Source organism: Salvelinus sp. IW2-2015, linkage group LG19 (assembly GCF_002910315.2).
Source record: "Salvelinus sp. IW2-2015 linkage group LG19, ASM291031v2, whole genome shotgun sequence".
NCBI lineage: Eukaryota > Metazoa > Chordata > Actinopteri > Salmoniformes > Salmonidae > Salvelinus > Salvelinus sp. IW2-2015.
Genome location: NC_036859.1, coordinates 3972499 through 3983996, shown reverse-complemented (window position 1 = coordinate 3983996; position 11498 = coordinate 3972499). Strand labels below are relative to the sequence as shown.

Genomic DNA, 11498 nt, shown 5'->3' with positions numbered 1-11498 from the left:
TTGCCTTTCCAACTGGATGCTCTAAACAGTCTTTAGAAATTGATTAGGAGGTTTTCTCCTTGAGAAACACTCAGAAGCTAGTCAGCAGTGTTTCAGAATGAGGCTCGAGGGAAGTGTACTCTTTGTTTAGGAAGGCGCGTACCTGAAAGCTAGCTACTTTGTTTTCCTCCGGTATTGAAACACAGTACAATACCCGTCTTAATTGTATACGATTTATTGCGCTTCAAAAAATACCTAAAGTTGTATTATCAAAGTAGTTTGAAATGTTTTGGACCAAAACTTACAGGTAACTTTTGTAGTCATGTTGCGCGAGTTGGAACCTGTGTTTTTCTGGATCAAACGCTCCAAATAAATGGACATTTTGGATATATCAACGGAATTAATCGAACAAAAGGACCATTTGTGATGTTTATGGGACATATTGGAGTGCCAACAGAAGAAGCTTGTCAAAGGTAAGGCATGAATGATATCTTTATTTCTGCGTTTTGTGTCGCGCCTGGAGGGTTGAAATAGGATTGTGTTTACTGGGGTGCTATCCTCAGATAAAAGCATTGTTTGCTTTCGCCGAAAGCCTTTTTGAAATCTGACACGTTGGCTGGATTCACAACAAGTGTAGCTTTAATTTGGTGTCTTGCATGTGTGATTTCATGAAAGTTTCATTTTATAGTAATTTATTTGAATTTGGCGCTCTGCATTTTCACTGGATTTTGGCCAGGTGGGTCGCTAGCGTCCCACATATCCCAGAGAGGTTTAAGGCCAATCTAAAATTGGCAGTTTTGTCACACAACACAATGGCACAGATGTTTCAAGTTTTGAGGGAGCATGCACTTGGCGGGCTCACTGCAGGAATGTTCACTAGAGCTGTTGCCATGGAATTKAATGTTAATAGACTCTACCATAAGCCGCCTCCATTGTCATTTTAGAGAATTTGGCATTACGTCCAACCGGCTTCACAACCGCAGACCACTTGTAACCACRTCAGCGCAGGACCTCCACATCCTGCTTCTTCACCTGCGGTATCGTGTGAGACYAACCACCCGGACAGCTGATGAAACCRAGGAGTATTTCTGTCTGTAATAAAGCCCTTTTGTGGGGAAAAACTTATTCTGATTGGCTGGGCCTTGCTCACCAGTGTGTGGGCCTATGCCCTCCCAGGCACACTCATAGCTGCCCAGTCATTTGAAATCTGTAGATTAGGGCCTAATTTATTTATTTCAATTGACTGATGAACTGAACTGTAACTCAGTAAAATCATTGAAATTGTTGCGTTTATATTTTTGTTCAGTATAGGCTAATTAAATCGACCAAAATAAGTTAAATTCTTTTAACAATTACTACCTGGATAACAGGATACACAGACAGCCCAATTCTGATATTTTGCCCGATTTAAAGACCAATTAGTGAAAAAAATATCAGAATTAGGCTTCCTCTGTAGGCACAGCCAAAGTGTGTGACATTGCCAATCAATTATATAATTGGTCAATATCCCTTCCATCCTTCCTCTCTGCAGCTGCATGGCTGGCACCACCTCAACCAGCATGGCCATGGCAAGGGCAAGAGAAAGCTGCTCCAGTCCCCCGTCCACGGGCCCTACTCTCCCCTGAGCGTGGCCTACAACGGCAAGACCTGCATCCTTTTCAAGGCCAAGCGCCTGGCCATCCGCTACCAGAACCACACATTCGTAGACCTGACGGAGAAGACCTTTGGACCCAACGCCCCTGTGGACACCAAGGGTTCCATCTGCACCAAGGAGAAGGCTACGTAAGTACTGTAAATCATGTACTTGAGTTGTGTACGATGTGCAACTGAGCCTCAAATTTGCATTGACAAAGGCATGATAATGTGGGGCCAAACCCCACAGCATAATCTAACATAAATACTTCAAATGGCTTGTAACCAGCAGGTTCTTACCGTTCTGCAAGTCCTCAGCTCAAGCAGACAGACACACTGATTTGTAGTCCACATTAGATTTTTCTAACTTTCAACAATGTGTCTTAGTTCTTGAGCGTCAAATATTTTAATAAAAGGCATTGGGTATACTAAATCAATACACAATTACGAATATACGTTTAGAACTCTAATTACCTTGTTTTCTGGAATTTTACGTTATAATCTTGAAGTCTAGTCAGGTGATTTTGGGCGCAGTCCTCTGCCCAGGTGTTGCTGATACATGCCAGATCTTACAACGCCTGGCTAGGTATTTTATGTATCAGCTTACCACGTCATATGTTATAGCAATCTGGTGCCCGATTGCACAGTCTATGGCATGGCATGCAACCATTGGTTGATGCATGCAACATCTGAGCAGGGGAACACGACCTACGTGACATGATACGGAAGTATGATGTAGGAATGCGTCACTTTCATTGGATGTTGTATGTAGTTATCAAAGAACTTGAATTACATTTTTAAAAATTACATTCAATTCATGGAGAAGAATATTGTTACAATGAGATGAGCACTGCATATCTCACAAAGGATCTGCCCACTAAAGGCCCGGTCCTTTTCAATCAACATACTCTGTGTTTGTACACAGGCTCTCGCTACAGTTTGGAGATGTGGAGGATCTCAGGGGACTTGTTCTCAGGCTGCAGATGTCCAACATTTTCTACGAGTCAGCAGGGCAGAACTGGTTCACCTTAGACAGCGTCCACATCCACTACAATTGGACCCATGAAGCTACGTTCAACGCCAGTGAGGTGTACGCCCCCGCCACCTCCTCCTACCACTGCCAGCATGTCAGCAGTCAGCACAAATATGACACCCTTCTGGTGCCCAGCTCACACACCGGCACCTCAGCTAACTGGCACATCACTTTCACTGACTTCCAGGTATGGGGCATGGGCCGTTTCTATTGACTGATTGACAGATTTATTTAGCTATCTATTTGTTTTACTTCAGCTTGTAATATTTCCTCTTTCCTCTCCTCTCCGCAGATCCAGGCGTTCAACGTCATGTCTGACAAGTTTGCGTCTGCCAGCGACTGTGCCAACTTCCTGACCCCGGCCATCCTGATGGGCCTGGTGACCTCTCTGATCCTGCTGTTGGTCCTGGCCTACGCTCTGCACATGGTGGTCCACCTCAAACACATTGACCGCTACGAGGAACACAAAGCTATGGTGTACTTCCCACGCAGGCTGAGCAAAGCTCTAGAGTGCAGAGACTCACAGCCGTGCGAGTTACCTGACAAGAACTGCCTGTGAGAGATGGAGGAAGAAAGAGATAGAAGATGAAGAGGGGGGATGCTGCCAAATGCAAGAGTGAGAAAGTATCACCCACACGGTTGTCCACGCTTCCAAATGTTTGTTTACTAGTGMCAACTATTTTGACCTGTTGGCTTTTGTCATTTCTCCATATGTAAGATCAACACATTTGACATGTTATCACTTCTAAGCTATCATATTTTTTGGAGCATTAAAACAGTTTTTTACCATACTTCATTTTTTTTTTTTTTATTGACCTGAACACACATTAATATCCTACGTAAAGGTTATTGGATGTTAAACCCTCTTGACGGTTGGGGTTAGAGGTCAGGAAGAGACCAGGGGCCCAGGATGGCCACAGTGTCCCCAGGCTTTCACTTGCGCACCTGATTCAACAGTTAACGACTGCAGCTAACCCTGCCATTGTCCAAGCCTGCTAAGCGGCCTTCACTATTTGGCATAACTAGACATTGGTGTGTTGAGTCCCCACTCTCCATCGCTAGCCTTGACACATTGCCAAATTCACTATCTCATCTTCAATACCAGCACGAGGAATCTTTTTAAGTTGAATTAGATGGTTTAGCACAGTATTTCTAAAGTGGTGTGTGTGAGGATCCACTGGTAGATCACTGACAAATCTTACTGGGTTAAGATAGTACTTGAGCTGGAAACTTKTTTGGAATAACTTGAGGGTATCTCAAGAATTCTAAAGGGCTTTGGTGGGTCATGGAACAAAACCGTTTGGGAACCACTGGTCTGGCACCTGGCTTGTGTGAACTGAATTGGTCACTGTGGACCACTGAACCTCTGGGGCGTAGACTTTTGGGACTTACTGTGAAACGGCCTTGAACGGACCAGCAGCCAGTCTGACGGGTTCGCCTTGCAGGCACTAATAGCTAACTTTCGACACTAAAGACAAGACATTGAAATACGCTGCACAAGACTGCCCTTCTGAAGTGAAGCTAAAAGATGTGCCGTTACACATGGTGAAGGACAGACTGTGACAATGTGAAGAGGAGAAGTACAGTTTCAATGTATAAAACAAACAAAAAAAAACACTCAAATGTACAGATGTATCTCTCAGCTGTATATTTTTTTTTACAGTTTAATCAATACATCCTATTATGTACAGGAAGGCTATTCTACTCCTCATAATCACAAAGATATACAGTTCTGGTCTGTATATGATCATAGCTGTTTACTATTTTCAGATAGAGCACACTTGCTTATGTACCAGTTAAACATTGCGCTATGAGGATGAATGAAAGTGTCAATACATATGACTTGTTTTCTACAGTATTACCATATTACACTGTCTGTCTTATATTTGTCTGGGCCCGTCATGACGCTCTAGAAATACAGTCCAGTTTAAAGGTAGACTCAGCAATACAGCAGTACTCACACAACTATTTCATGTTTCTAAATTATTTCTTTATTCAGACAAAGGGTACTGCTATGGGATCCCCCATGGCTCCTAACTATGCTAATTTGTATGTGGGTTACATGGAGAAAAAGTCTATTTTCAACCCTCTCAAAAATGTTTTCTTGCCTAACATTATTTGGAAACGGTATATTGATGATATTTTTGTTCTATGGAGGGGTGATGCAAAACAGCTCCAGGCGTTCCMTGCTTTTCTTAACTCCTGTTCTGAACRTTTGAGAATTACTATGCAATCTGATACACGTCAAATCAGTTTTCTTGATCTTCTGATCTTGTGTGAAAATAATGTTCTATACACTGATCTTTACAGGAAACCTAGTGATCGTAACAGTTTGTTGAGGGCTGACAGTTGTCACCCACTTCCCTTGAAAAATAGTTTGCCCTAAAGCCAATTCTGTCGAATCAAAAGAATTTGCAAAAAACAATCAGATTTCGACAGAAATATGGCTGAGACGCAAAGAAAGTTCAAGGAGAGGGGGTACAAAAATGATCAGACTAATATTGCCATTGAGAAAATTCAAAACAAACCGAGACATGACCTTTTTCATGGGCAGTCTCGCAAAAAGACGAATTCTTGCATTCTAACTACCCGCCATTCAAAGCGCTGTGCTCAATGCAATGACACGTATAAATGCAGATCCTTCAAACACCCACAAACAGGGAAATCGATCCCAATCGAAGATGTTATTTCGTGCTCCACTAAGGCAGTTATTTATCTTATAACTTGTCCTTGTGGTAAAAATTATGTGGGTAAAACAAAGCGCAAATTAAAAGTACGTATCTCAGAGAATCGTAGCACCATTAGGTGCAAAAACTTGACTTACCCAGTTGCGGCCCACTTTTTGGAGGCAGGCCACTCGATTTCGTCTCTGCCTTTTTTGGCATCGAACATGTCACCCTCCCTAGGAGAGGGGGTGACCTTGGTAATTTATTGTTAAAACGAGAGGCTGCCTGGATCTTTAACTTAAAGACCCTTGCTCCCTTCGGTCTCAACGTAGACTTTGATCTGAAGCCATTCTTGTGATTATTGTGACTTTGCCATTGTAATTGTTTGTAAGCTTGTGTAGTCTAAAATGAATCTATGATCCTATGCTATCCATTTGTTTTTTGTATGCTGCTCTTTGTATGCCATTTTAATATTTGAGAATTAACCAATGATATTAGGCCACTCTTGGCCATGATTACAGACACCTGTGTGTCTTTTGACACTATATAAACGAGTCATCCCGCAGTGTTTGTGATTATACCCTGATGAAGACAGCTTGGCTGTCGAAACGTTGGTAATTACATTTTTGCATCTGAGCTCCTAGAGTGTGCGGCTCTCCTTTATTTTTAAGTTTTCTACTCCGCTAGCCAGCACCTCGCCTAAATAGGTGTGCGTTTCTTTTTCTTCTAGACTCAGCAATACAACATAATCATCTACAGCAGGGCAGCTTCCTGCTTCACAGGCAACAACGTAAGCCTACAAGAAAGTGTRTGCCCTCAGGACTGGAGGGAAGCAAAATTAATTATGCTTCCCAAGATCAGCAAAGCACCCTTTACTGGATCAAACAAWTGACCAATCAGCCTGTTACCAACCCATAAAAAAAACTTTTGTAAAAAACAGTGTTTGACCAGACACAATGCTCGTTCACAGTAATAAATTAATTAACAGATTTTCGGCACACTTATAGGAAAGGTTAAATCGGTGTGTGTGGATCTTACACAAATGACTGATGATTGGATGAGAGAAATGTACAATAAAAATATTGTGGGAGTTTTGTTAGACTTCAGTCCAGATTTTGACATTATCATGCTGGAAAAACGTATGTGTTATGGCTTTACATTCACTGCTATATTGTAGAKCAAGAGTTGCCTGTCTAACAGAACACAGAGGGTGTTCTTTAATGGAAGCCTCTCCACCATAATCTAGGTAGAGTCAGGCATTCCCCAGTGCAGCTGTCTACGCCCCTTACTTTTTTCAATCTTTACTAATGACCTGCCACTGGCTCTGAGTRAAGCCTGTTTGTCAATTTATGCTGATGACTCAACACTATACACGTCAGCTACCACAGCAAGTGAAATCACTGCAACATTTAACAAAGAACTGCATTCCGATTCAGAATCGGTGGCAAGAAATAAGTTAGTCCTAAATATTTTTTAAACAAATCATTCATCAAACCTCAACTAAATCTTGTAATGAATAATGTGGAAATTGAGCAAGTTGAGGAGACTAATCTGCTTGGAGTAACCCTGGACTGTACTGTCATGGTCAAAACACATTGACGCAATAGTAGCTAAGATGGGGAGAGGTCGGTCCATAATAAAGTGCTACTCTGCCATCAACAAAACAGGTCCTACAGGCCCTAGTTTTGTCGCACCTGGACTACTAACCAGTCGTGTGGTCAGGTGCCACAAAGAGGGACGTAGGAAAATTACAATTGGCCCAGAGCAGGGCACGGCTGGCCCATTAATGTACACAGAGAGCTAATATTAATAATTGGAATGTCAATCTCTTCTCGCTCAAAGTAGAGGAGAGATTTACTTCATCACTACTTGTATTTGTGAGAGGTATTGACATGTTGAATGCGGACACCCATGCATACCCCACAAGACATGCCACCAGAGGTCCCTTCACAATCCCCAAGTCAAGAACAGGCTACGGGAGGCACACAGTACTACATAGAGCCATGACTACATAGATTTCTATTCCACATCAAGTAACTCATGCAAGCAGATCAATTAGATAAAAAAAAAAAAACAGATACAAATACACATTATTGAACAGCGGGGACTGTGAAGAGACACACACACATGGACACAGACACAGGCATACACACACTTGATAACATACAGTACATTCTGAAAATGTTGAGCCTCATTCACTTTTTCCAAACTTTGTTAYGTTACAGCCTTATTATAGATCCGATTAAATTGTTTTTTTCCCTCGTCAATCTACACACAATACCCCATAAAAAAATGAAATATCACATTTACATAAGTATTCAGACCTTTACTCAGTACTTTGTTGAAATACCTTTGGCAGCGATTACAGCYTTGAGTMTTCTTGGGTATGATGCTAAGAGCTTGGCAAACCTGTATCTGGAAAGTTTCTCACATTCTTCTCTGCAGATTCTCTCAAGCTCTGTCAGGTTGGATGGGGAGTGACGCTGCACAGCTATGTTCAGGTCTCTCCAGAGAAGTTCGATCGGGTTCAAGTCCAGGCTCTGGCTGGGCCACACAACAACATTCAGAGACTTGTCCCGAAGCCAATCCTGTGTTGTCTTGGCTGTGTGCTTAGGATCATTGTCCTGTTGGAAGGTGAACCTTCACCCCAGTCTGAGGTCCTGAGCACTCTGGAGCCATTTTTTTTATCAAGGATCTCTCTGTACTTGGCTCYGTTCATCTTTCCCTCGATCCTGACTAGTCTCCCAGTCCCACATCCACACAGCATGATGCTGCCATGCTTCACCGTAGGGATGGTGCCAGGATTCCTCCAGACACGACGCTTGTCATTCAGGCCAAAGAGTTCAATCTTTGTTTCATCAGACCAGAGAATCTTGTTTCTCATGGTCTGAGAGTCCTTTAGGTGCCTTTTGGCAAACTCCATGCGGGCTGTCATGTGCCTTTAACTGCGGAGTGGCTTCCATCTGGCCACTCTAACATAAAGGCCTGATTGGTGGAGTGCTTCAGAGATGGTTGTCCTTCTGGAAGGTTCTCCCATCTCCACAGAGGAACTCTAGAGCTCTGTCAGAGTGACCATCGGATTCTTGGTCACCTCCCTGACCAAGGCCCTTCTCCCCCGATTGCTCAGTTTGCCCAGGCGGCCAGCTCCAGGAAGAGTCTTGGTGGTTCCAAACTTCTTCCATTTAAGAATGATGGAGGCCACTGTGTTCTTGGGGACCTTGAATGTTTTGGTACTCTTCCCCAGATCTGTGCCTCGACATAATCCTGTCCTTGAGCTCTTCGGACAATTCCTTCGACATCATGGCTTGGTTTTTGCTCTTACATGCACTGTCAACTGTGGGAACCTTATATAGACAGCTGTGAGCCTTTCCATATCATGTCCAATCAGTTGATTTTACCAGAGGTGGACTCCAAGTTGTAGAAACATCTCAAGGATGATCAATGGAAACAGGATGCACCTGAGTTCAATTTCAAGTCTCATAGCAATAAAGTATGTAAATAAAATATTTCTGTTTTTTAATTTTAATACATTTGAAAAAAATTCTAAAAACCCGTTTTTGCTTTGTCATTCTGGGGTATTGTGTGTAGATTGATCAGGAAATGTTTTTATTTAATCAATTTTAGAATAAGGCTGTAACATAAAATATGGATACAGTCAAGGGGCCTGAATACTTTCCAAATGAACTGTATGCACTATTCACACATGTACACATGGATTTTATGTTGTAGATATGCGGTCGTAAAGTATTGGCCTGAGGGCACACACTAATTTGGAACCAGAATGTATTGTGAAGTCTGTTGTGAAATGTATTGCAATGTTTTGCAATACATTTCACCTGCCTAAATGTTGCTGGACCCCAGGAAGAGTAGCTGCTGCCTTGGCCCTAACCCTAACCACAACCCCCACCCCAAACCTAACCCTAACCTCACCCCAACCCTTACCCTCCACCGAAATAACGGACGAAACCCACACTTCACGAGGAACCCGCAACTCAACTTATCTTCACACCCAATAGTTCCTCTACAACCAGCTTGGTGGAAGCGGACACTGGCAGCTGGCGGACCGAGCATAGTATGGGCTGGATTACTTGAGCTGCAACAACAGGAACAACACAAGACCCTACTCCAAACCCCTGGGCTGGTTGTGCTCGGACCCCTGGTGCTCCTACCCGGCAAGAGGAATGCCCCTCCCCCTCGGTCTCCGCACAGCTGGACGGTGCCGGATCGACCTTATCACAATATACCCTATCTTGGCCAGATGCCTGGGTGTTGCCTCGGTTTGTGCCTGGAACAAGACCTCCACTAAACCCACTTCCGGTCGGCTCCCCCCTCTTCCCATACCCAATCGCCCCTGGTCACACATAGCTCTGGACTTCGTCACTGGCCTTCCCCCATCTAACRGTAACTCYGTCATCSTCACCATTATTGACAGGTTTTMCMAARTGGCTCACTTCATTCTCCTCTCCAAGCTCCCGYCCTCCAGGGAGACTGYGKACCTGYTAGTATYCCATGTGTTTTGTCTGCWTGGYATCCCCTCTGACRTTGTTTCCGACAGAGGACCCCAGTTTACCTCCCAGGTATGGAGATCCTTCTGTTCAGCTCTTRGTATTAATGTCAGTCTTCCTTCTGGATATCACCYCCAGACCAACGGCCAGACCGAACAACCCAACCAAGAGATGGAGATTGCCCTACGCTGCGTGACTTCTGATAACACTTCCTCCTGGAGCACTCAGCTACCCTGGGTTGAATATGCCCACAACACCCTCACCAAACCCCAGGTATGTCACCAACCCCAAGAGGTTGAGGTTTCTGTTCCCTCTGTCCAGGACCATCTACGTCATTGTCACCGTGCCTGGAGGAAGGCCCGGGCTGCCCTTCTTCGTGCCTCCGACAGGACCCAGTCCCAAGCCAACCGTCGCTGAGCCTCAACTCCAGTCTACACCCCGGGTCAAAAGGTATGGCTCTCATCAAAGGACCTGCCATTGAAGGTGGCATTGAAGAAACGTTCCCCCCGATTCATTGGTCCCTTTGAAATTGACCATGTCATCAACCCCTTGGCAGTGAGCCTGAAACTCCCAGCCTCTGTCAGGATCCATTCTACCTTCCATGTATCACTGATTAAACCTATCTGCTCCAGTCCCGTGTCTCCTCCTGCACCAGCTCCTCCACCCCCTCGGCTCATCGATGACCATCCTGCCTATACAGTCCGGCTTCTGGTCATGCGCCGTCGGGGTCATGGCTGGCAGTACCTGGTGGCCTGGGAGGGATACGGGCATGAGGAGTGGGTGCCCCACCGTCACATTCTGGACCCCTCCCTCTTACGGGATGTCTTTACCTCACACCCAGATAAGCCTGGTCGGGCAGCAGGTGGTCCCTGTAGAGGGGGGAGGATACTGTCACATCTTCTCCTGCAACGCCCTCTACTGCTCATCCTGTKTCTCCTTGACCTGCCGCCACTCACACAGTACCCTCTCCCTCTCCCTCTCTGTGTGTGACTGTGTGGGCGGAGATAGGTGTGCTGGATTCAGAGCAGATCCCCACCAGCTGCTAACTGTTCCATAATCAAGACCTCTACAAATACTCAGCCCTGCCACTTCCACGCTGCCAGATCGTAATCTCTGCTCAGTCAGCCTACGTTTCTAGCTGTTTGTTACTATTCAGATCCTGTTTTCCTTGCCTGACGCTGTTTTCCTCTCCGCTACAGTTCTGCCCGCTCTGACTCTGGTCCCTGTCTCCTGTCCCACGTCTCGTCATCCTGCTGCTCTGTCCTGGATTCCCCACTCCACTACTCCCTTGGATTCCCCTCCGGACCTGCTTACCCTGTCTCAAGCCCTCTCGCTCCAGCCTCAGCCTCCGCACCTGGTTTCCAGCAACCCGCCCGAGCTTCCCCTGGCTTGCACTCCATCTTCCCCTGTGTTTCAATAAATACCTTGGTTATTTCAACCCAGTCTCCTCGTCTGAGTCTGCTCTTGGGTTCCCCTGGTTATAACCTTTTTCGCCAAAACAGATCTTCCAAAGGTGGGGGAGTGGCAATCTTTACCAAGGATCCCCTTCAGTGCTCGGTTGTCTCCACCAAGTCTGTCCCCAAACAATTTGATTTGCTGGATTTAAGAATTCAACTTTCAAATAGCTCTTTGTTGCTGGGTGCTATCGTCCTCCATTAGCACCAGCCTGTACCTATTGTGAAT

The 11498-nt window shown here is 44.9% G+C and overlaps 1 protein-coding gene across 1 annotated transcript in view; it reads left to right on the top strand.

The window, feature by feature from the left end:
• LOC111978969 (V-type proton ATPase subunit S1-like) overlaps positions 1-5950 on the top strand; it is a 30988-nt gene extending 25038 nt beyond the window's left edge. The window contains exons 4-6 of the mRNA XM_024009226.2: positions 1511-1761; positions 2537-2831; positions 2937-5950. Coding sequence (XP_023864994.1) covers positions 1511-1761; positions 2537-2831; positions 2937-3203 — 813 coding nt within the window. The 3' untranslated portion in view covers positions 3204-5950. The remainder of the gene's footprint in view (positions 1-1510; positions 1762-2536; positions 2832-2936) is intronic.
• The last annotated feature ends 5548 nt before the right edge of the window (positions 5951-11498 follow it).